This window comes from Mesoplodon mirus, assembly GCF_964341445.2.
Source record: "Mesoplodon mirus genome assembly, chromosome: 19".
Lineage (NCBI taxonomy): Eukaryota > Metazoa > Chordata > Mammalia > Artiodactyla > Ziphiidae > Mesoplodon > Mesoplodon mirus.
In genome coordinates this window covers 28,369,708-28,392,490 of record NC_138995.1, presented here as the reverse complement: position 1 = coordinate 28,392,490, position 22,783 = coordinate 28,369,708, and the positions used below count along the sequence as shown (strand labels likewise).

The 22,783-nt window shown below is 53.2% G+C and overlaps 1 protein-coding gene across 6 annotated transcripts in view; it reads left to right on the top strand.

Annotated features, from left to right (window-relative positions):
- Nucleotides 1-12,817: 12,817 nt before the first annotated feature.
- Nucleotides 12,818-22,783, top strand: part of SLC12A3 (solute carrier family 12 member 3) — a gene marked incomplete at its 5' end in the record, with an annotated part of 37,949 nt that continues 27,983 nt past the window's right edge. For 3 of the 6 annotated variants that reach the window (XM_082605767.1, XM_082605765.1, XM_082605763.1), the window contains 8 exons: nt 12,818-13,099; nt 13,539-13,682; nt 15,192-15,267; nt 15,989-16,084; nt 16,401-16,540; nt 16,929-17,039; nt 18,075-18,186; nt 19,006-19,136. In XM_082605767.1, coding sequence (XP_082461893.1) covers nt 12,818-13,099; nt 13,539-13,682; nt 15,192-15,267; nt 15,989-16,084; nt 16,401-16,540; nt 16,929-17,039; nt 18,075-18,186; nt 19,006-19,136 — 1,092 coding nt within the window. Of the gene's footprint in view, nt 13,100-13,535; nt 13,683-15,191; nt 15,268-15,988; nt 16,085-16,400; nt 16,541-16,928; nt 17,040-18,074; nt 18,187-19,005; nt 19,137-22,783 lie in introns of all 6 variants that reach the window. The other 3 variants (XM_082605766.1, XM_082605764.1, XM_082605762.1) reach the window with 1 other exon arrangement.

The window sequence follows — 22,783 nt, the reverse complement described above, 5'->3', positions numbered from 1 at the left end:
TAACTGTTGTGACTGGCTATAGCTCAGGGAGGGCCTGCCTAAACAGGCCTGGTGTGTTGATGTGTCAGCCTAAGTTCAGTTCAGCAGTTACAGTCCTGCATGTGCTGGGCTGTGCTAGGCAGCTGGGGATAGCCAGGGTCATCAAGTCCCCATCCCAGAGTTGTTCAGAAGTCTCAGTGGGCTCTTTCTTTCCTTTTTTGCTAGGATCATCTAAGTAGAAATACTGTTGGTTCTAAGTGGCTAACCCAGGAAGGGAGGAAAATTTTTTGTCCTAATCTCGATTTTTGAAATAGCTTCTATGTGCCCTCTCCTAGGTATCTAGCCCACAATGGCTCGCTCACAAAAGGTTTGAATGAGCAGATTCTTTGCTTTGGCCTCCTGTGCCAGCCCCCTCCCCACATCCTCTGTACCAGCTCCACATGCCTGGATTCAGACTTAGGGGCCTTTAACAGGCATTCAGTCTGAAAGAAGGTAGAGGGGAGTGTCTCGTGGGGTTAGATAAAACAGGACTGATCCTTCAAAGAAGGAAACTTGCAGAGCTGCACAGTCTGTAGGGAAACATTGAGAAGAAGGGGTGGACATTTGATTTACTGTTAACAATGATAAAGGCCAGATCTTTAAAAAAAAAAAAAAAAAGTAAAAGGTTGAGGGGCTGGCAGAAACCCAGCATTGCACATTGGCATACTCTATATGCCCTGTTGCCTTTGCCCTTGGGGTCCCTGAGAATCTGTTTCTTAGGATGGGGAGGGCAAAAGAGTTTGCCTCAGACAGTGGCTTCTATTTGAACAGGAAAGAGGGGAGCCCGTGATCCCAGAGGGGACTTCTAACAGAGAAACAGACAAACTGTAGCCTCTTGGCTGGCCGCAGCAGAGCTGGCCTAGGCAGGCTCTCAGGGGACATCCAGGGCTGCATGGCCTGCAGCTAAGGCCCCTTCATCTGCCCCAGATTTAGCAAATAAAACTACAGGACACCTGGTTAAATTTGAATTTCAGATAAACAGTGAATAAGTTAGTATAAGTTTGTCCCAGTTTTTTCTGGCTGCCTTATTCAGGCTGGCCTCTGCTGGCATCTGCTGCGTAGAGGCTTCCAGGCTTGGTACAGGCTGCCAGGAGCTCTCCAGCTACACTGGATTACCCTGATCTGTTGCACTGCTGGTGCCTCTGTGGGCAGCGGAAATGACAGTGAGATACGTGGAGTCACTGGAGAGAGGGCAGTAAGGGGGATTCAGTTCTGAAGAGCCAGGCAGGCTGACTGAGTTGGGTGAGTGTGGGCCCCCATTGACCTCAGCTGCTGGCTTCTACTGGGTATTTTTCCATCAGGAATTTCAAATGTGTATTTTATAAAGAGAACAAGGAAGCAAAGTACAGCCTTTTCTCTCTTGATCAGTAACTTTGATTAGAGATGCGGGGGGGGGAGAATTCTTTGCTTTGTCTGGTTGACTGATTATTTTCCTTTTCCTCTTTGCTTTGCTGACGTTGTCGCTCTGTGTGCTGTTTGTGGGGAGAAGGGGCAGGTGGGAGGGAGTTGGTATATGTGTTCTCACGTTCCTTCCTGCACAGTAACTTCTGCATTTACTCTGTTTAGGATGGTTCCTTCACCACCACCCCTGTCTGTAGCCAGTAAATTTCCGGAATGTTCTCCCTAAGTGTCTTGTGCCCCCTTTGTTCAGTCCTTCAGTGGAGCAGAAACCTCTCTCAGGCCTCCTTTCCTGGGAATGTCCTTAACTGAGGCACAGCCTGGGGCTCCTCGGAAGGCAGCAGAAGTGCCTCTTCCCAGCCTCTGGGGGTGACTGGGCCTGGCCCCTTCTCCACTCCCTGCAAGGAAGGCTAAGGCCTGCCGGGCCCCTGGGTCCTCGAAGTCCCCACAGGTTTCTGTAAGTACAGGACTCCCATCCCAGCTCTGAAGTCTTGCTGTCCCCTCACCAGCCTCAGAGTTCAGTCCCCTGCCTAGGGATCTGAGGGAGGTCGGTCTGGCTGGAGGTGTGGTGGGACAATACATCCAGAGCATTTTGATGGTGACCCAGCATGTGGCATGCATTCTGGGGCTAGGAGCTGTTGGAGCTCTGTGACCATTGACACTGGGCTCTCAGTGGAAAGCATTTTAAGTGGGGGTCAGTAGCCAGTTATTGGCCTTGGGAAGGGGATGCAAGATTGTTTCGATGGTGGGAGAGACTTGGGCCTGGTCACAGAACAGATGTCCCCTGCTCTCTTGGGCAGTATCTGCCTGTGTTTCTGACCAGGAAGCGTTTTCAGGGTCTGGGATTTGGGCTTCTGCCTAGGGATGTGCACATGGCTGAGGAGGTAGGGGGTCTTCATTTCTCTCCACCTGGGAGACCTGGCCCTAACGAGAAGCTCGGGAGAGACAGGCTCCAGCTGCCTGGTGGCAGGAGTACTCTCTCCTTGAAGGAGCCACGTGGAAGAGCTTCAGCCCATTCCCTTTGCCTGGGGGCCCTCAGCTTGTTTTGGCCCCTGTGACCTATGCGAGGCCACTTCCTGATGAATCACCTGGAAATCTGGGCCTCAGACAAGTGCCCATGTAGGGCCCACCCCATGTAGGGCTCAGTGGTCTCTTCCACGCTCTGCAGCACCTCCTGGAGCAGGGGCTGGCAAGAGCCGGTGGCTGGAGAGGGGAAGCTGTCGAGGGGCTGGCGGCAGGTGGAGAGCTGGCTGCTGCAGTAAAGCGTAGCCCCGTTTACCCAGATCTCAGAGCTAGAGGCTTTTCAGCGGAGTCCTAGTTAAAACCTTTAAAATGCCACCCACGAGGAAAGAGGACAAGGTTAGGGCCACTGGTCACCCCAAATGAGGGGTGCTTTAGCCATTCCCTTGGAACAGCCAGATTTCCACAGAAGCCCTGGGAAGCACACAGCCACAGAGAAGTATGAGGACTGATGGTGGGCAGTGAGGCCCCAGAGCCCAGGAGAGCTGCATGCTGCCGGTGCTGTTGCTGGGGTAAGATGTTTTCCTCAGGGAGGTCGGCTGGAGAGCCCCTCTGCCCAGTTGCTGCAAATGCCTCCCCCCAAACAGTGCCGGCCCGGAGGCATCACCCTCACCACCCGGCTGACCCTCTTGCACTCAGAGTGGATCCCTGGGTGAGTTTTCATACTGGTCAGCCACACACACCAGCTGGCTTGTATTTTTAGGAAAATTATACCAAACCCAAAAGGGCATTTTGATTCCCTAAATACGAATGTTTGGGATGTGGCCCTCTGGTGGCCGGCAGTGATTATTAGTTTTAGAAATCATAAAAGGCCTAAGAAAGATTTCGAGACTTCTTTGAAAACTAAATTCTGAAAGGAAAGAGCTCAGCAACAGTGGGGGTCAGGGGGAGGAAAAGGAAATGAATATTGGGGGACCAGCCCAAGACTGAAGGCTCTCCAAGCACAGAGCCCTGAATGGAACAAGCCCGCCAGGCCTCTGGGCCTGGCATTTTCAAGAGACACCACAAGCCTTGGAGCTGGCCTGAAAGTTGGGCTAAAACCCCCATTTCACCATCTGGTAATCATGTGACTGATTGCAAGTCGTTTGACTGCTTGGAACTAGATTGCTCAGTTGTAAAGCAGGGATACCAATCATATTCCATCAGGCTAATGGGAATATGAAGTTAATTTATAGAAATCACCTACCTATTGCCTGACATACTGTTGGCCCTCAATAAAGGTTAATTTTGGCCACCCTACTCCCAGCGTTGTTTAGATGGGTCTCTAGGGCTATAGGTATGTCCTCTACCATTTGGTTTCTGCACTTTACAACAGGTTTTTCACATGGGTGCAGGGTGGACTCAATTACCCCCACCCCAGGGATGGCAATCTTTTTGTTTTTTGCAAGAGACAAATTCAGGTTAAAATTAGTAAGCCAAAAAAATTGCTACAAGGGGACCAACCTTGGCATGTCAAATTCAAGTTGTGATTCCTGTTGATTCAGTGACCGCTGAAAGAAGAATGCAGTTCAACAAATGTTTGAGCATCTATCCTGTGCCAGGCATTGTTCTAGGACACAGTGGTGAAATGAATTGACATCCCTGCCTTCAAGAAGCTTACCTTTTACTGAGGCGAGACCAACAGCAAAGGGCCTTTTCCTAGGTGAGACCGAGTTGCAGTTCCCGCTTTTGTAAGCTCATGGTGTGGTGTGGTCGGTGGGGAGAAGAGATAAGCAGGTGTGTGCGTGTGCACAGACACTATAATAAAATAGGAAGCCTTAGGAAATGCCACAAGAAAGGACTAGATAAAGAAGATCAGATTTCCTGTGGCTGGGGGATGCGGGAGCCATCTGCACCTGGCTAGGATCCAGACCGAAGACGGGTGGGTGGGCTGGGGGGCCGGCGTGGTTTGGGTATGGCCACCCATCCACCCCAGAATGATATAATGAGCTCCACTCCAGCTCCCCACTCGGCCCCAGCAGTCTCATGCAGCTGTTAATCTCTCCTATGACCTTGAAGCTGGGGAAACAGCAGGACTCAGGTGAGTTGAGGGGCCTTGGAGCCAGGTGGAGAACTGCCAGAGGTCACAGGCCTCATGTGCAGCCCTTCCTGGCTGAGCAGAAACCTGATTGTGGGGCATCCACCTTGTCCAAGAGGTGAGTATGTGGGGTTTGCACCTGGGGTGTGTGGTCCATCAGGCAGAGTGACAACAGGTGGTCTCATTTGGGGACACACACACACTTGTCTTACAAATCAATAACTGTAAAGCTGTCTGTTGACCTTAGGCAGTGAATTCAAGCAAAGGGCTGATGGCCTGCTTATATATTCATGAGTCTATCCAGGATAAAAAAACTCTTTAAAATCCTTTTACAACATGAAAGATTATTTTTAAGAACCCTAAATCAGCATTACCTTTATCAAGAAAAGCCAGATTTTGTGCTGTGCACAGCCTTAGTCAACACATCTTTCTCAAGCTTATAGCCCCAGCTCTGCCATTCTCAACCCTGGATACCGATTAGGATCACCTGGGGAGCTCTTAAAAATACTGGCTTCCAAGCCCCTGCCCCCTGAATTTCTGACTTAATTGGTCTGGGGAGGGGCCTGGGTGCTGACTGGTTTTTTAAAGTTCCCCAGGTGATTTTCACGTCCTGGGTCAAGAACAGGGTCAAGACCATCGTTCTGACTGGAAGCAGGGAGTGAAGAAGGCCCCTCTAAATGTGGACTCCCCTCACCTTCCTCAGCACGGACTTTTAATAAATCATAGATTGTCAGAGATGCACTAAATAGGAAGATGAAAATTCTAACTAGTTAGGAAAAATATGTGCATACCTAGGGCCCATTGGGTCAACTTGCCCATTGTGTACCCACCAAGGTCAAAGCTAGTTGTCTAGGATGGTTTTTGATGTTGATGGTTAATCAGTAAAAATGGCACCAGTTGAAATGCATTACTGTGGGGGGGGGTGAGGGGGTGGCAGGGACGGCAGTGTCCATCTCCCAGGAAATCACAAGTGAATGACCATCTGACAACTCTGGCCGAATCCCTGGGCCCTCATCAGGGGTGTTCTTTCCTAGTGTCCTCCGGCCCCCAGCCTTCCCACGTCCACCTTTGGCAGGTACAGGCCTTGCCGGGCTTGTCCTGAGCCTCTCCAGCACTCAGTGCTGCTGCTAACGAAGCTCACTGGGAGTGAGGACTTGATTCCCGCTCCACGCGAAGCCCCTCGGACTTCCTACTGTAGGGCTCCATACCCTGGGGACTCGCACCCAGCCCGAGGGACCGCGTCTGGAGGGCAGACTCCCTTTGGATCCAGCACCTTCCCCACTTTAGCACAAATGCATTCCAGATGGCAGGTGTCATCTTGCAGCTGAACCCTGGGTGACCACTGGCAGAAGATCCTTTGGGATATATATTAAGGAGGTCAGTAGCTTATTTCAGGTGTCTGGTAAAGGGGCAAGAAGATGATGGGGGAGACCATCTCTCTGGGCTTCTGGGATCCTCTGGACGTTTGCCCTGTCGAAGCCCGAGTTGTGATGAATGCAAATGACCAAATCCAACTCTCTTTGGGTTTCCACCTTCTGATCCCGAGCAAGCCTTCCCCGCAACTCCTCCTAATGCCCTAACTTTTTTGTTTGTTTGTTAATAAATTTTAGTGCCAGCCCTTACTAAAAAGCATTGCCTTAAATAGTCAAGGATGAGTTGGTTTCTTCCCCCACCCCCACCTTTCTTTTCTGGTAGCTAAAGAGCTGGGGGAAGGGTGGGGGGGCGGAATATATATATATATATATATATATATACACACACACACACACACATTTGCAGAGCAATATTAATGTCCTCTGAAATGCTTCTTTCACAAGTTCCCTCTCTCGATCATCAAAACACTCATTGAGAAGAATTATCCATTTGGCAGATGATGAAACTAAGGCACACAGGCCTGAGGTCATGAGGTAGGTGGTGCAGAGCCAGGTCCAGGCCTCCTTTGACTCTTATCCTTCCCACTCCCTCCATGTGTCTAGGGCTGGACCCAATTTGGGGGATGGGGTGGGGGAAGCTGAGCTCTTAAAGCAGTTCCATGATTCTAGGTCCCCTGGCCCCAGCTCCAGTATCAGGTCAGAGGCTCCTGAGCTCCAAAAGCTGCCATTAAGGAATGCACTGTGGAGTTCAAAATCGAGCAGAATGACCATGTTTCTCCTCTATTTTTTTCAAGAAAGACAAAAAGGTTTACAGGAAAGTTAGAAAAACTGAAGGTGTATTTAAAAGTGAAAAGCTGTGGGTAGGAGGAACAATGGGTTTGGCTCCTTGGTCTCTTGAGAGCACATAGGCTGAGTCATCAGGGTGAAGAGCACATGGTCATGCCTGTGACTACAGGACGGAATTTCTGTTAGAATCACTGCTTCAGTTTGTGTTGATGCAGCAGGAATGAGCTCAAGCCACCCTCGTTTTGGAATCTTTTCCAAGCTTGGGTGGAGGGATCAAGGGTTGATGGAGATTTATTTTCTTTATGAGAAGAGGAAGAGGGGGAAAAAGTGAAATCTCACTCTTTTTATCAGATAGTGACTACCGATTATAATTCTACTTTTTGCCTTGGCTGCCAGGAAGCTCCAAGCTAACACATGGCACTCTCCTGCCTTAAATGTTTGTTTATCTCTTTTTGCTTTTATTCTAACTGTGCTATTTCATACATCCCACTCCATCATTACCCCAGCCAGAGGAAGTCATCCCTTTTCTGAACCCATGTAGCATTTTATCCAGGGATTTCTGCCTTTGGGCCTTGGGTTGTGGCTGTCGTGGTCGTTACCTCCTCTGAGGAACTATATGCTACTTGAGGACAGTGATCGTGCCCTGTCCTTCTGTGTATTCTCCAAAACAGCCAGGCTGTGTCTAATACATTATTAATACCTACAATTACTTGTGGAATGAATGTTGGCTAAAAAGACTTCTTTAAAAAAAGCAAGTCTAACCGTGAAGAAAAAGGAACCAGGAGTTGTTCCTTTAACAATGAAAATATCTTAATCATCAAACATGTTTCCCTTTTGCTTTAGCTGCCAGTAGCTTCAAGGTACTTCAGTGTTCAACTGCTGTAACACTCTCCGGATAGAAGGACCAGGCTTGCAATAGACACACTTATGTGGTTTGCAAGGCTCAAGAGAAATCTCAGTTTCCTTGGTCCTGGTTGCTTGCAGAGGTTGTAGTCAGCCTCTGGCTTCCCAGACCTTTCCAGTGCCAGACACCTCCATTGTTGCCCTTCCCCCTACACTGTATACAGGGTTTTGTGTCTGCTCCCCACTTCCTCGCTACCATCAAGTCTGTGCGCCCCCCTGTGGGCAGGGACCCAGCCTCCATCATTTGCAGCCCTGGGCCTCTGCATGGCGCTGGCCCAGGACAGCCATCGGTCGGGGAGGATGTTTGCCCAGGCTTGTCATCACTGCCTCAAACCCTCGGAGCCACATCCAGAGGAGGAAGCTCGCCGAGTTCTGGTATCGTTGCTGCAGCTGGTGTTGTGAATCAGGCCGACGAGCAGCGCATCCTCTTACCCGGCTATTTCACGACACCAGGGTTGCATCATACCCATCCTCTCCAGGCGAGCCTCGTGGGACCGGGGCGGATGTGGACGTGGGGATGGGGCGGGGGTTGGTGTGGGGGTGGGCAGTCTGCGTGTGAAAGATTGTTCTCTTTAGCCCACTGGGTCTCAGCCTGACTGCCCCTCAGTTCCACCTGGGGAGATTTCTAAGAATACTGATGCCGGCCCCTCACCCCCTTTTCGGCCCCAGGCCCATAGCATCTCCAGCGGGGGAGTCAGCATTTGTCAGAGGCTCCAGTGAGATGATTGAGTGTTGTGTGCAGTCAGGGGTGAGCCCGAGGGCTCAGAGCTGTGGAGTCATCTGTTCTGCCTGACTGTCACCGGAGCCCCTCCCGGCCCTCCCTGGCCCTGTTCTTTCTTCCTGGCACTGCTCACCACCCCACTATGCCCCCCACCAGGTTTCCAGAAACAGATGAGATCTGATTCCCCAGGACAAAGGCCAGTCTCCTACCCTGGCATTCAAGGCCCTCCTTGCCAGGTGTCCCTACTCAGAAATGACACCACATTTACCCCCATAGAGTCCTCTCTGTTCCCCTCTTCTCTCTAACTCCTGTCCTACATGAATCCGTGTGCTGGTTCCATCGGCTCTGCCTTCAGAATATATCTCAACTCCCAACACTTCTCACGACCCTACCATCCACATCTACTCCCCGGCCCGGCCACCACCTTCATGCACCCACAGTGGCCCCACTAGTCTTGCTTTGCCCTTGCCTCCCTCCACCCAATCTCCAAATGACACAATGACCAAAGTGAACTTTGAAAAATATAAATCTGACCATCACATAATAGAACGTGCAACTTCTAACCCTGGCTTATAAGGCCTGGTGTCCCCCCTTCCATGTCTCAAACCCATCTCCTCAGTCCCTTGGCTCCTGCCATCCTGGCCTCCTTGCCATCTTGAATCCTCAACCACACTCCTACCCCAGAGCCTTTGCACATGCTCTCTCCTCTTTCTGGAACCCCTGTGCTCACACCTGCTCACTTATGGGTATCTCCTCCTTATTGTTGGATCTCAGCTCAAATTTCTCATTCTCAGAGAGGCCTAAATGCCCCTCCTTTAAAAAAAAAAAAAAAAAAAAAAAGCTTTGTTTTCTTCATAGCACTTACCACTGAATGTACCATGATGATTGCTTGTTTACTGCTTGTCTGTCTCTTCCACTAGAATGTGAGCTCCAGGAGGGCAGGGCCTTTGTCTTGTTCCCCGTGGTGCCTTCCTTGCCTAGCACAGGGTATGGTATGCAGTAGGCACTCAATAAATGTGAGTGACTGAAGAAACAATCGGACCCCTTTCAGCCTTATCTCCCACCATTTCTTCCCTCCCCCGCCCACCGTGGCACCGTGAGCTCCAGTCCCACCACCTGGTCCCTCCCACTGACCGCGCCTTCCCAAGCCCCATGCCCCAGACCCCCCTCCATCCTTGCCTATGTCTCCCCTCGAGGCTCCCCCTCCTCCAGGGCAGCCTCCCTCCTCTGCTAGCCAGTTGCTGCGATCTCCTTGCTGGTTAGTCTGCCAGGCTAGGCTGTGAGTTCCAGTCCTGTTGCATAAAGGCTTAGGTGCCTCAGTGGCTGTGAAGACAGCAGGCCCTTCTGTCCTCACCATTTCGGCCCCCTGTGCCTGGGGTTTTCCCTTCCAGGGAGTTTCCTGAGTCTTTCTGTTCCTTTAACACCCCATTCTTCTTCCTCCGAGAACCGGGAGAGGCCAGGGGCCCTAAGTCACCCAGCCCGGGGCTCTTGAGTGAGTGAGAGCCAGCACTGATGCAGGTGTCATTTCTATTCGGCTGCTAAGTGGGGGCTGAGGGGCCTGAGGGAAGGACTTGCTCAGAGCCCTGGAGAAACTGACAACTGAGATGGGAGCCTGACAGCCCCTGAGGCCAAATCCCAGGGTTTCACTCAGGGTTCCTCCAACTTCCACTCTTGGTCTCAGACCTGACAGGCTCTGGGCAACCTGGCAGCTGAAGCCCTGGAAGGCAGGAGTCGCGTGTGACCCACATGGTGCCCCCATCAAGAAGAGTGCCTCTGTGAGCATTTCTCAAAGGGACAGACTTCCATCCAAGGACAGGAAGCCTCTTTCTTTGGCGTCTGTGCTTTGGGACAAGGAGTTCCAACAGTCCCTTCAACTGTCCTATTGATAAGCCTTTTGAGGGGTCCTGCTTAAATCCCCCCACCCAGAGACATACAGGTATGGGGGTGCAGGAAAGGCTTCTCAAAAAAGCAAATGCTCCCCTCCAGGGCTGGGAGGGAACTTGGAGCTGACCCAGGCCTGGGAATTGCAGAGGGGGAGGAAGTGGCTTGCTCAAGGTCATCCAGCAAAGCTGTGGGCCCTCACTCTGCTGGGGCCCCAGTGCTGCTGGAAACCAGCCTTGGTCCCTCTGGCCACTTCCTCTCCTAAGATCTTAATCACGAATTTTCCACAGCTGCTCTGGGGACAGGGTATGTAGGGACGGCTAAGGGGGTGTTGGGCAGCTGTGATTTTCACCCGTCAAGTGGCAGTTAAAGATGGAGAGGGCGATAAGGTCTGTAAGCTCTACCCTGAGGCCCTGTGGGAGGGAAGGAGTAATTGGCAGATGGGGCGGGGCGCTGCAGGGAAGGTGGAAAGCTGACCACAGCTGTGGTCCTGGCTCTGGAGTCCTCACCTTGGAGCCTTCCCCCCTGCTGGCAGCTGGCTTGGGGTTGGGGACACCGTCCTGCAGAAGCCTCTCTGAGGAGGGGCCAGACGTCCTGGAGAGGGAGTAGGCAAGTCTGGGAGTCTGGGGAGCCCCGAGGAGAGTCTTTTAAAGAAGTGAACACATAGTAAATATATCAACTTTGCAAAACAGTGCACAGTGATCATAATCTTTTGGGTTTGTCATCGAGGACCAGCCGTCCTCAGCTCACCTCTGTGCCTGGTTGAGCTGGGAGGACCCCGAGGACCTACCCTTTGTCCCCATCCCCACCCCCCGGGTAGTTCTGTCAGCCAAGGGTTTCTATGGCAGCCTCTCTTTGGTTCTGGCTTCCCTTCCTTACTCATTCAACAAGCGTTTAATGAGGACCTGCCCTGTGCTGTTCTAACTGCTTGGGAATATCAGTGAACAAGATGGGCCCAGATCCCTGCCCCCGTGGACTGGTCTTCTAGCAAGTTGGATGAACTTTATGCCCCCCTTTCCAGGAAAATGCACTTAGGTATGAAAACTTGTCTACAAATTTGTGGGGCTCCTGGACCCCCATTGAAGCACCCTCATCTTAGAGGGTCGTGATTCCCTAACGCAGCTTGTTACCCTGACACGGTCTGAGCATTTCCTCCTGTCCTGGGCCCCTCTGGACCAGGAGTGAGGGGGCAGCAGAAGCCAGCCAGGCCCCCCGCAAGTTCTCAGTCCACTGGTGCTGACTTGCTGATGGACATCATGGAGCCCCGGGGGGCTCTGAGCATCTCAGAGCTGGTCTCTGGGGACGTAGGTGAGCTTTGAGAGCGCAGCTCAGGTCCGAGAGGCAGGGCAGAGAGGTAGAGAAAGTGTGTCCCTCACGAGGGCCAGAGCCTGGGCATAAGCCAAGCTTAGAAGCCTGTGGCTGGTGGTGGCCTTGAGGCCTCCATCCATCCCCTGCCTTCAGAAGAGCAGCTTGTCCTCCAAGACTCCGGTCAGGGGTCTGTCCTGTCCCTGGTTGTCCCCACCCTGACCCTCCTCTATGTGCATCTCTCCCATCGCCGCCCTCTTCACACAGTGGGGCTGGTCTCTTTCCAGGTCCGTTTCCCCCACTAACTCAGCAGCCCTGTGAACGTAGGCCTGTGCCCGCCGTCTGTGTTCCTGCCTCCTGTCTCCACCCAAGACATGGTCGATGGTCAATAAGGTTTGTTAGTTGAATGGCTGAAAGATGCAAAACCCAGCAGGGATAACAAAGAGATGAGCGGTTTTCCTGTGAGCTTTAGGCCACCCACCCCCAGGAAGCAGACTTTGAGACAAAGGTGAGCCTGCAGGGCACTCACCAGTAGAGCTCTTTGGGTCAGTACCTCTGGCGAGAAGAGAAGGAAGCAGGACAGGACAGAGGGAGGAGTGGGCTGCTGTGTAGACAAAGCCTCAGCTGACGCTGGGGACTTCTGGAGGTGAGATGGCTCCTCAGATCTGGGGGCAGGGCATCAAGCCTTTGCATCCCACACCTATCATTGGATGAGAGCTCCATGGGGGAACTCGGTCATAGGCAAGGCCATTGCCATAGGAGCTGACACTGAGACCCCTCGCAGCAGCTGGGGGTTGTCCTTCTTTTCTGGTGGCACATCAGGTGGCCACCACACTACCTCTCTCATAGTAAGAGAGACTAACCTTTTATATATGTGTGTGTGTGTGTGTGTATCTTTTTAAATGTCATACCATTCATCTATTCGAACATACTAAGTAAACAAAATATAAAACTAAATACCATATACTGAAACAAGAGGTTTTTGAACCTGCGTGGAGGGGGTCCTCAGGCCATCAGGCTGTCTCTGGGGACCCTCGTAAGGTCCCTAAGGATCCTCTTGGTGAGTACTCCTTCCTAGGGTCTGGCTGCTGATGTCCACTGCCCCCAAACTCAGAAGAGCCTCTCTAGGACCCAGGGGCTGGGCATGCCCCCCTCCTCTGCCGACCCAGCCCTGGCTCCCAGTCCAAGGCCATGTTGCTATCTCTGAGATCAGGTGGTGGGCAGGACAGCATCAGGCACGTGCTCTGCCTCCCACCCTGTCCAGGGACCTTGCTCGCCAGCTGTGGGCGGTTTGGGCCAACCTCTCCGCCTCCTCCCTGCTGTGGCCCCAGCCTATATAGCCACCCTGCGTGTCCCCGCCGACCCTGGCCCCCTCTCCCGACACCCAGAGCCACAATGGCAGAGCTGCCGGTGTTGGAGACGCCCAGAGACCCTGCTCTGTGCAGTGGGCGCTTCACCATCAGCACATTGCTGGGGGGCGATGAGCCCCCCCCACCGGCTGCCTATGACAACAGCCACCCCAGCCACCTGACCCACGGCAGCACCTTCTACATGCGCACCTTTGGCTACAACACTATCGATGTGGTGCCTGCCTACGAGCACTATGCCAACAGCACCCTGCCCGGCGAGCCCCGAAAGGTCCGGCCCACGCTGGCCGACCTGCACTCCTTCCTCAAGGTAAACACCGTCCCAGAGGAGTGGGCCTTCCTGCTGTGTGACCTTGGCCAGTTACCTAGCCTCTCTGAGCCTTGGCTCTGTCATCTGTGTCATGGGGACAAACAGGTGTCTTCCTCATGGGTTGAGAGGCCCACATGGAATGCGGGTATGGGAGCTGTAAAGCTCTGGGCACATGTAATATTCATTGCCCAGTCATTGGCGACCCAGTCAAGCAATCTAGGGTTGCCCAGAGAGGTAATGAGCTCCCAGTCAGTGGAAGTTTACAGAGTTTAAACTCACCTAAAGGAGATGGGGAGAGGAGGGTAAGAAAGGTCTGCAGCAGAGACGGGGCTTGCTGGTTTGCTACTTGGGAGGCTGGATGGTGGAGGGTGGGGAGGCGGGGGAGCTGGATTGTCATGACCCCTGCCTGCCTGACCCGCGGTCTCTGCGCTCCCAGCAGGAAGGCAGCCACCTGCATGCTCTGGCCTTTGACAGCCGGCCCAGCCATGAGATGACCGATGGGCTGGTGGAGGATGAGGCAGGTACCAACGGTGAGAAGAACCCTGAGGAGCCTGTGCGCTTTGGCTGGGTCAAGGGGGTGATGGTGAGTGGGGCGTGGATGGGATGTCCAGGGATGGGGGTAGGGCGACAGAGCTCCATTCAGGCTCAGCTTGGGCTCTCGGGCCTTAGTAGTCAAGGCAGACCCAAGACTCAACCCGGGCCTCAGTTTCCCCATCTGCCTAGTGACCTCAAATTTTCTCTGCTTTTGTACTTCCTGACCTCCATTTACCCCCCAGACTGAGACCTAACCCTGGGGAAGATCTCTGTTTGTCTGCTCAGTCATCATGTGACCTTGGACAAGTTACTTAACCTGTCTATGCCTTACTTTCCTCGTCTATGAAATGATGAGCATTCAATGAATTAATAGATGTAAAGCCCTTGGATGAATGCCTACCTTGGAGTTTTTGAGAGAAACTGTGTTTCCCCCAAAGAGCCACCAGAGGGCAGTACTAAACACAAATCTACAACATTGTTTTCTCATTCTCCACGATGGGAAGGAGAAGGTTTGCTGTTTTAGGCCCCAAGATAGCAAACAATCTAATGTACTTGGCTTTGGAAGACATTATGGCACTTTACAGAGGGGATCGCATGAGATCTAGGAGAAAGCTTCCCGCTCTGGGAGGCAGGAAGCCGGGGTTCTGACCTTAACTCTGCCAACAGCTTGCTGGGCTGTGCCTCTTTCTCCATCTGAACCGTCAACCCCCCTCTAGCTCCAGAGGCCCATAATCCGGAGTCTGGGTCTCCCTCCCTCACTGTGGTGGCCAGAGCCTGATGTGGGCCCATTCAGTACCTCAGAGCATATGGAGGGCCTTAGAAATTTCCCAGGCCTAAAATTTTGAATCACTGTATTATACACCTGAAGCTAATATAATATTGTAAATCAACTATACCTCAACTTTTTAAAATAAATTAATACAAAAAATTTTTAAAGACTTAAAAAAAAAAAAGAAAAGAAAAGAGAAAGAAAAAAGAAATCCCCCTGGGCTTGTAAATGCCACATGTCCCCCACCCCAAGACATGGCTGGGGCCAAAGACCACACCAGCCCCTCCCACATGGGATTCCAGCCTCAGCTATGGCGTCTGGCTTTGCTTTAAATTCGTAAGCTGAAGTCAAAGCCACCTGAGCCCTGATTTCTGCTTGTATGTAGGGCATTGGCTCAGCTGGCATTTGCTGAGTTCCCCCTGAATGCCAGGCTCTGGGCCAACAGCTGGCCACTGGGCCATGACTGGGGCTGGCAGACACAGGACCCTGGGCTTGGAGCAGGGTGAGGGGTGATAATGCTTGCTGCCCATCCTCAGGCCTCAATGGAAGGAGGGTAGGAGAGTGCTGGGAGGGACAGGTGGGTCTCTGGGTATCCCTCCCCTCCCTGCCCCACAGAACCAGAGAGGCTCTGAAGTGGGCACCCACTAAAGTGGGTGAAGCAAGGAAAGAGCCCAGGTGTCCCCTAGGTGCCCAATGCCATGCCAAGATTGGGGACAGGGACTTATGTGCTTGACCTTGGGGGTACTCAGCCCCCACCCCAGGTGGCCTCTGACCCCCCTCTCCTCCCAGATCCGTTGCATGCTCAATATCTGGGGTGTGATCCTCTATCTGCGGCTCCCCTGGATTACCGCCCAGGCAGGCATTGGTGAGTGCTGCCTCTGGGGGGCAGGGGTAAGGTGCGCCCGGGTCCTGGTCCTCCCAGGCTCCACGGGAGCAATCTTGAACTTGGGTTACAGAGCCCACGGGTTACAGAGGTCAGGGTAGTGTGGCCAAGGAGCACTGGACGTGGAGTCAGCAGGCCTAGGGGCTCTCCCTGGCTCAGTTTGCCCTCAGTAAGTCACTTAACCTCTTGGAGCCAAATTTCTTCTGCAGAGCATCTGGGTTAGGAACTCACACTGTGGACAGACCAGCTGCTAGCTCTGTACCATGCTGTGTGACCTTGGACAAGTTTTTTACCTCTCTGAGCCTTGGTTTCCTCATCAGTTAAATGGGGGCAATAACTGTCCCCACCTCACAGATCTATTGTGGGGTTCCTCTGATGCACATAAAACAGCACAGGGTTTGTCACCCAGAGGTGCTCATCAAGTGGTAACTATTACTTTATTTTTTATTATTAAGAGAGGATACCTACCCTTCCATACATAATGATCTTTTACATGTTGGCTTATCAGCTCCCTGGCTATTTAGAATATACCAGGAGGTAGACAGAGACCCATTTTTCAGATGAGAAAAGTGAGGCTCAGAGAAGGAAAGTGACTTAAGTCATGTGGTGAATCAGTTGGCTGATTCAGGTTCCTCAAATGGCTCCTTCTGAGAAATGCCCTGACTGAGTTTTGGGGCGATCACCTCCCCACCCACCCCCACAGTCCTGACCTGGATCATCATCCTGCTCTCGGTCATGGTGACCTCCATCACGGGCCTCTCCATCTCGGCCATCTCCACCAACGGCAAGGTCAAGTCAGGTGGGCCCTCCCCCAGCCCCAAGGTCCTCCTCATGTAGGTCCCCGAGTCTTCACCCCGGGAACGGGTCTCTGAACCACTCCCTACCCTCCACCCCCGCCCAGACGGGGACACCCCAGGCAGCCCCTGTTGATCCCAGATGTAGGCTTCAGGCAGGCTTTCCACACCTATGCGATGGGATGGCCTTGGTTGTCTCCTGCTCCATGAACCCCCTGGGCCCCATGCTCACCCCCTCCCAGCCTCAGCTCTGCCTGCCCCAAGTCCACCCCAGCCAGCTGACTCCTCTGGTTTCATGGCTCCTGGCTCTGTCCCCAATAGGTGGCACCTACTTCCTCATCTCCCGGAGTCTTGGCCCAGAGCTAGGGGGCTCCATCGGCCTTATCTTTGCCTTTGCCAATGCTGTGGGTGTGGCCATGCACACTGTGGGCTTCGCAGAGACCGTGCAGGACTTGCTCCAGGTGAGGTAGGGGCTGGACCCCGGGCAGATGGAGCCCTGGCCGCCTGCCGCATTCTCCTCCACACCTTCTGGGCCAGGCCTTCCTGCCCCTCTACCCAATTTGGGCTTTAGGGACCAAAGCCACAGTCCAATCATTGTGGGTGACTCTGATGATCTCTTCAAATAAAGACTGTACCCAGAAGTCTCCTTCAGGGATGCGTGTTGCCTTTAGGGCCAAATTGTCCAGACCCATGCAGTAGCTGCTTTGGAGGACTTGTGGGCAGGGGAGGGGTTTGAGTTTGTGTTTTCCTATGAGAGGGCAACCATAAATGAGGTAAATTACAGTGGAGGAGCCTGGCGGGGTGGGCTGTTCAGAGGCGGCATGCAGCCTGGCCTGTCACCTCCCCCAGGAGTACGGCTCACCCATCGTGGACCCCACCAACGACATCCGCATCATTGGCGTGGTCACCGTCACTGTGCTGCTGGCCATCTCCCTGGCTGGCATGGAGTGGGAGTCCAAGGTGAGGACAGGATGTTGGGGAGGGATGTGGGCACGGTCGAGTGCAGAAGCGGGAATCGCGGGACCTGGTCCCGGTCTTGGTTCTGCCTCTTGTGCGTGTCAGATGAGCTTTAAGTTCTGCTGCTGTGACACAGACCCTAAGGAAGGGGGCCTTAAGCCAGAATCGTTCATTTCTCTCTCATGGAACAGTCCAGGGGATGTGTGTGTGTGTGTGTGTGTGTGTGTGTGTGTGTGTGTGTGTGTGTGTCCGTCCCCTGGGGACCAGGTATTCAGGCGCCTTCCATCCTGTGGCCTCTCTACCCCTGGGGTGTGGCCCTCATCCACCTGGCCCATGACGGCCCCCACCTCCATGTCCACAGCCCAGTCAGCAGGAAGGGGACAGAGGGTGGAAAGGAGAGAATCCCCTTCCCCTTTCCTTTTCTGTCCCAGCCTGGAAGTTGTGCATATTCCTTCTGCTCACTTCCCGTTGGCCGGAACGGGGTCCATGGCCACACCTCACTGTAAGGGGGGCTGGGGAAATGTGGTCTTCATCTGAACCTATCCCAAGCCCCGAGTCAGAGGTTCAGCATGAAATAAGGGAAGAGATGTTGGGCCACAGCTGGCAGCCTTGACCAGCACAGCCCTGGCCCCGGCTGCCCCGCCTCTCATCCCCTGGCTCTGACCTCCAGCTCCACCACCTCCCCACTCTTCCTTGAATGCACCAAGCTTATGCCCCCATCATTCTGCTGCTCCATTATCCTCCTCCTTTAGGACCCCTGAAGATACCTTCTCAGGCCACCCTGCTAAAGTAGCCTCAACCCAGTCCCTGGGACACCCCCTTGTTCTTACTCTAGATTCATCCTCCTTATTTATCAGCATGACAGGAGCCTTGCTATGTCGCCAGCTCCTAGAACAGAGCCTGTGGAGTAATGCGTGTTGAATGAATGAATGAATGAATGAATGGGAGAGTAAGGGACCTGGGGCAAGCTCTTTCCTGCTGGGGCTCCCTGAAAAGGCAGAGCCAGACCGTCTGACCTCCAGGCTCCCTTCCTCCCAGGCCCAGGTGCTCTTCTTCCTCGTCATCATGGTCTCTTTTGCCAACTACCTGGTTGGGACGCTGATCCCCCCCTCTGAGGACAAGGCCTCCAAAGGCTTCTTCAGCTACCGGGGTATGTGCAGGTTGGGACCACTGCCCGTGGCTCTGGGGACAGGGACAGTCTGCCCACCAACCTGGCCCATTACGTGGGCACCAGTGTTACCGAACCAAACTTGGGTCCACTTACCCGTGCACAGTAAAGCCAATCTACTGATACTGGGTTGTGGTGAAGGAAAGTGCAGCGTTTATTTCAGGGTCAAGGAAGGAGTCCAGGGCAGTGAGTGCTTAAAAGACCCAAACTCCCTGACAGCTTTCAGGGAAAGATTTATAAAGATAGAGTGAGGGAGGGGGGTGTGGGGTGTGTGATCAGCTGGTGGACATTCTTCTGATTGGCTGGTGGTGAGGTAATCGGGAGTCAACATCATCAGCCTTCTGGTTCCAGCTGGTCTGGGGTCTACGTGCTTGTGGGCAGCACGCAGTTAACTTCTCCCACCTGATGCGGGTTTCAGTCGCTGCAAAACAGCTCAAAGGATTTGGCCCAGAATATTATCTATAGCCCTATGAGGAGGAACTAAAAGTCCTTGACTTTGTTTAATGGTTAAGCTACTATTATTTTGTCTTGCTTGACTGTTTTCTTCCTGCATGTTCTCACTTCTCTGATTAAATGTATTCTTTGACTAAAGCTTATCTACAGACAAAAGGCAGGCAGAGGACATGGGTGGGGGTCAATTCTGGGAAGGCCCCGTAGGGTCCTGCTCGGTTACGTGGGGAGGCTGGCACCCACGACCCCCACAGCCAGGAGCTGCCATGGGAGCCTCCTGCCTGCCCAGCTGGGCCCAGAGAGGGGGCCCAGGCCTTCCAGGAGGCCCTGACTCAGGCCTTGTTTTTCCAGCGGACATTTTTGCCCAGAACTTGGTGCCTGACTGGCGGGGTGTGGACGGCAGCTTCTTCGGGATGTTTTCCATCTTCTTCCCCTCGGCCACGGGCATCCTGGCAGGAGCCAACATCTCCGGGGACCTCAAGGTGAGCAAGGCACCCAGCCCTCCTGCTTCCTGGCCCTGTCCTACCAGGATGTCCCACTGGGCACTGAGCAGAGCCCTGAGACCCCAGGGCCAGAGCTTCTAAACTTCTGTGCGACTCAATCCAAGCCAACCCCAATCCATCCCATTCATCCCACTCCATTCTGAGGTTGTTGATTGGCACCACTGCACTCTAGGCCTGAGGGCCACCCCCAAATGGGCTAGTCTCCTCCCTCGATCCTGGGACTCCCAGCCTAAGGGGAAGACTGACCCAGCTTGACCTTCCAAAACTCATACGGGATCAGGCACATCCTCCCAGGGCTCTCCGTCGTCTTGATGCGGGCAGGCTCCTTGGCTCGGCATGTGAAGCCCCAGCCCCACGGGAACTGTTGCTGTTGCCATGACCCTTGCCCCAGCCCTGAGGATCTACTGCTTTGCCCCTGTTGCCCTGTCCCTCCTCCACACCTTTGCCTCTGCTGTGCTCTCTACCTGGGACTCGCTATCCTCATTTCTTTACCTTGCAAAGTTCTGTTCCTCCTGCAAATTAAAGCCTCCATCCTTATACCTCTCCCAGCCCTTTTGTCAGAGTCTTGGTTCCCCTAATTTAGTGATGTCAGGCCACTTATGTCTCTGCCCCACCGCATCTGGAGAACTGGGGCCTACCTCTATGTCCCTATTCCTGGCTCAGGGTCTGATGCGTCCTAGGTGCTTGGTGCCTGTGTGTTGAGTGAACAGTGGTGGGATGTGGAAAATGGGAAGTGTTAGAGCAGAAGCACAGTGCGCACAAGTGGGGGAGAAGTGCAGACTGTGGTGGCAGGGGCTCCAGCAAAACTTCTGGCTGGAGGTGGGGCTGAAGCTGGGCTCTGAGAGACGAGAAACCCAGTGGAATCTTTGCCAGAGGGGGGTTATCAAAGGAGCTGGTACACAAGTGGGGATGAACAGTGAGAAGCCTGGCTCTGGGCTGGGGACCTTCACCCTCCATCTACAGTCCTGCTCGAAAGGTGCTCCTTGATGCATTTTCTTAAATGAATTAAGAATTGTGCATTGGAGGCAATCTCGAATTGCAGCGTGGCTCTAGCAGGACCTGGAAATCGGAGGGAGGCCGTGTTTGCCTGGCTCCTCTCCCTTCTCTGGGGAGCGGCCAGCAGGGGCCTGGTCTGCCTGCCCCGAGTTCTCTTCAGAGCTTGGGCTTGTGCTCAGGTGGCCTGGTTCCCCTCCCAGCCCCGTTATAGATCATCATAGCCTGGGGATTTATCTAGATGCTTTATCAAGCTTCTTAGGTTACCAACCGGCCCAGTGTGCAGGCATCAGGGCCAGGCAGCTGTCTCAGAGCTGGGGGCAGGGGCAGGCATCTTCTTCTGTCTTAAATGCCCTCAAGCCCTAAAGGGACACTTTTCTCCTAGATCTGGCCCCTTGCCCATCTGGTGGGACAGTAAGTCCTCAGCAAAGAGCAGCTCCCGTTCATGGGGACTTTATGCAAGTCCCTTAAAACCTCTCTGGAACTCAGCTTCCCCAGTTGTAAACTGGGACTCATGCAGCCCTGGCTTCCCAGGGCAGGGAGCAAGGATTCAACGCACTAATTTACATAAAGTGCTTACAACAGTGCCCAGCCCAGAGGAAGTGCTAAAGGCTGGTTGTCAAGGTCAATGTCATTTTTACCATGTGGCCGGCTCGGTGCCTCCTTCTTTAAAAATAATATCTGTGGGACAGCTGTAAGCTTCTACCATCATCACCCCCATGTTACAGAGGAGCAAACCAAGCTCAGAGAGGGTCAGGGGCTTGCCCAGGGTCCCACACACAGGTGTCAGAGGACCTGGAATGCAAGTTTCTAAAACCAAGAGACCTCAACTTTATCACAGCAACTCCATCATTCAACCAATATTTTTTGAGCACTTGCTTTGAGCTTTGAGGCCAGTGTCTTGTGGATGCAGCAGTAAACAAAAGAGACACAAATTCCTGCCCTCATGGAGCTGACATGCTAGTGAGAGAGACAATCAACAAATAAATAAGTAAAATCTGTAGTTTGCCTGACGGTGGTTGAGCGATGGGGAGAAAAATCAAGCAGGGAAGTGGTGGGGAGGCAATCCCTGGGTCAGGGGTGCAGAAGCACGGTGTGAATTTACACAAGGTGACCAGAGACTCCTGAGAAGGTGACAGGTGAGCCGAGACCTAAAGGGGTGATGACAAAGTTGTCATGGTTACTGTTAATCCTTTACGTCCCCCAACCCTTTAGTGCTTACAGAGCAGTCTCGTGACCATGATCTCATGTTGGTTTAATCTTCACAACCACCCTGTGCTAAGGCCAAGAAAAGCATTATTAACTCAATTTGCTGATGGGGGGATGGGTGCTCAGAGTCAAGGGACTTCCTAGTGACTGCCGTGGGATCTGTGCCAGGCTGGTGTTGTCCCAGGTTGTGTCACAATACAGTCCCCACCCCTAACCGCTCACATTTACAGGCGCTTGCTACATGCCAGGCTACTTTCTTATTTCACAGACAGCAGGGGAGAGACACTGAGGCTCAGAGAGGTTAAAGGGTTTGTTCCAAGGCACACAGCCAGGAAGAGATAAGCAAGATGTGGACCCAGATATGCCTGATTTGTGAGTTGGGCTCTGAGATTTCACGCCAAGACGTGAGGGTAGGATGGAAGCCCGGTGTATTCATTTCCTGTGGCTGCTATAACACATTACCACAAACTTGGTGGCTGAAGACAACGGAAATTTATTCTCACACAGTTCTAGAATCCAGAAGTCCAAAAAAAGGTGCCAGTAGAGCCATGCTCCCTCTGAAGGCTCTAGGGAAGAATACTTCCTTGCCTCTTCCAACTTCTGGTAGCTTCCAACAATCCTGAGCATTCCTTGGCTTGTAGCTTCATCCCTCCAATCTCTACCTCTGTCTTCATGTGGCCTTCTTTCCTCTGTGTGTCCTCTCCTCTCCAAGGACACCAGTCATTGGATTTAGGGCCCACCTAATCCAGTATGACCTCATCTTAACTAATTACATTTGCAAAGATGCTATTCCCAAATAAGGTCATACTCTGAGGTTCTGGATAAATGTGAATTTGGGGAGACATTATTCCACCCACCATAGGTGAGCTGGGAGGTTGACCTGGTCTGTCGGCCTTGGGACCAGGGACTCAGGGCAGGGCTGGCTGGCCCATGGTTGCAGGGCCCCCAGAGCAGAGACCTCAGCAGCCCTGGGTGCTCCAGAGCCTCCAGCCTCCCTCCAGCTCTGCTCCCACTTCTCTCTGACCCGCCGCGCCCTTCCTCCCACCCCGGTGCCTTCAGAGCCACATAAATCGTCCCCTCCACCCTGAGGCCTTCCGGCGTTCCTGGCAGTGTCTCCCCAACCTGGTTCCCCAGTGCACTGTGATCCTCTCTGCGGCGGGCACCATCTGCCCTGTGTTGGCAGGATCCCACCTGTCCTCCTCCACTTGGGCCAGGGCTCCTTAAGGGCAGGTTCACGGCCTGGTCATTACAGATTGACCATGGGTTCCAGCACAGGCCTCCGAGTGTCTGAGGCAGAGAGCTGGACCATGACCAGCTTTGCTTCGACTTGCCAATGAATTTGAACAGTGTCATGGTCCCTCCAAGCTCTGTCACCTGTGATTCTTCCTGCCAGCTGAGCGGTGAGCAGAATGGCCCAGAAAAGG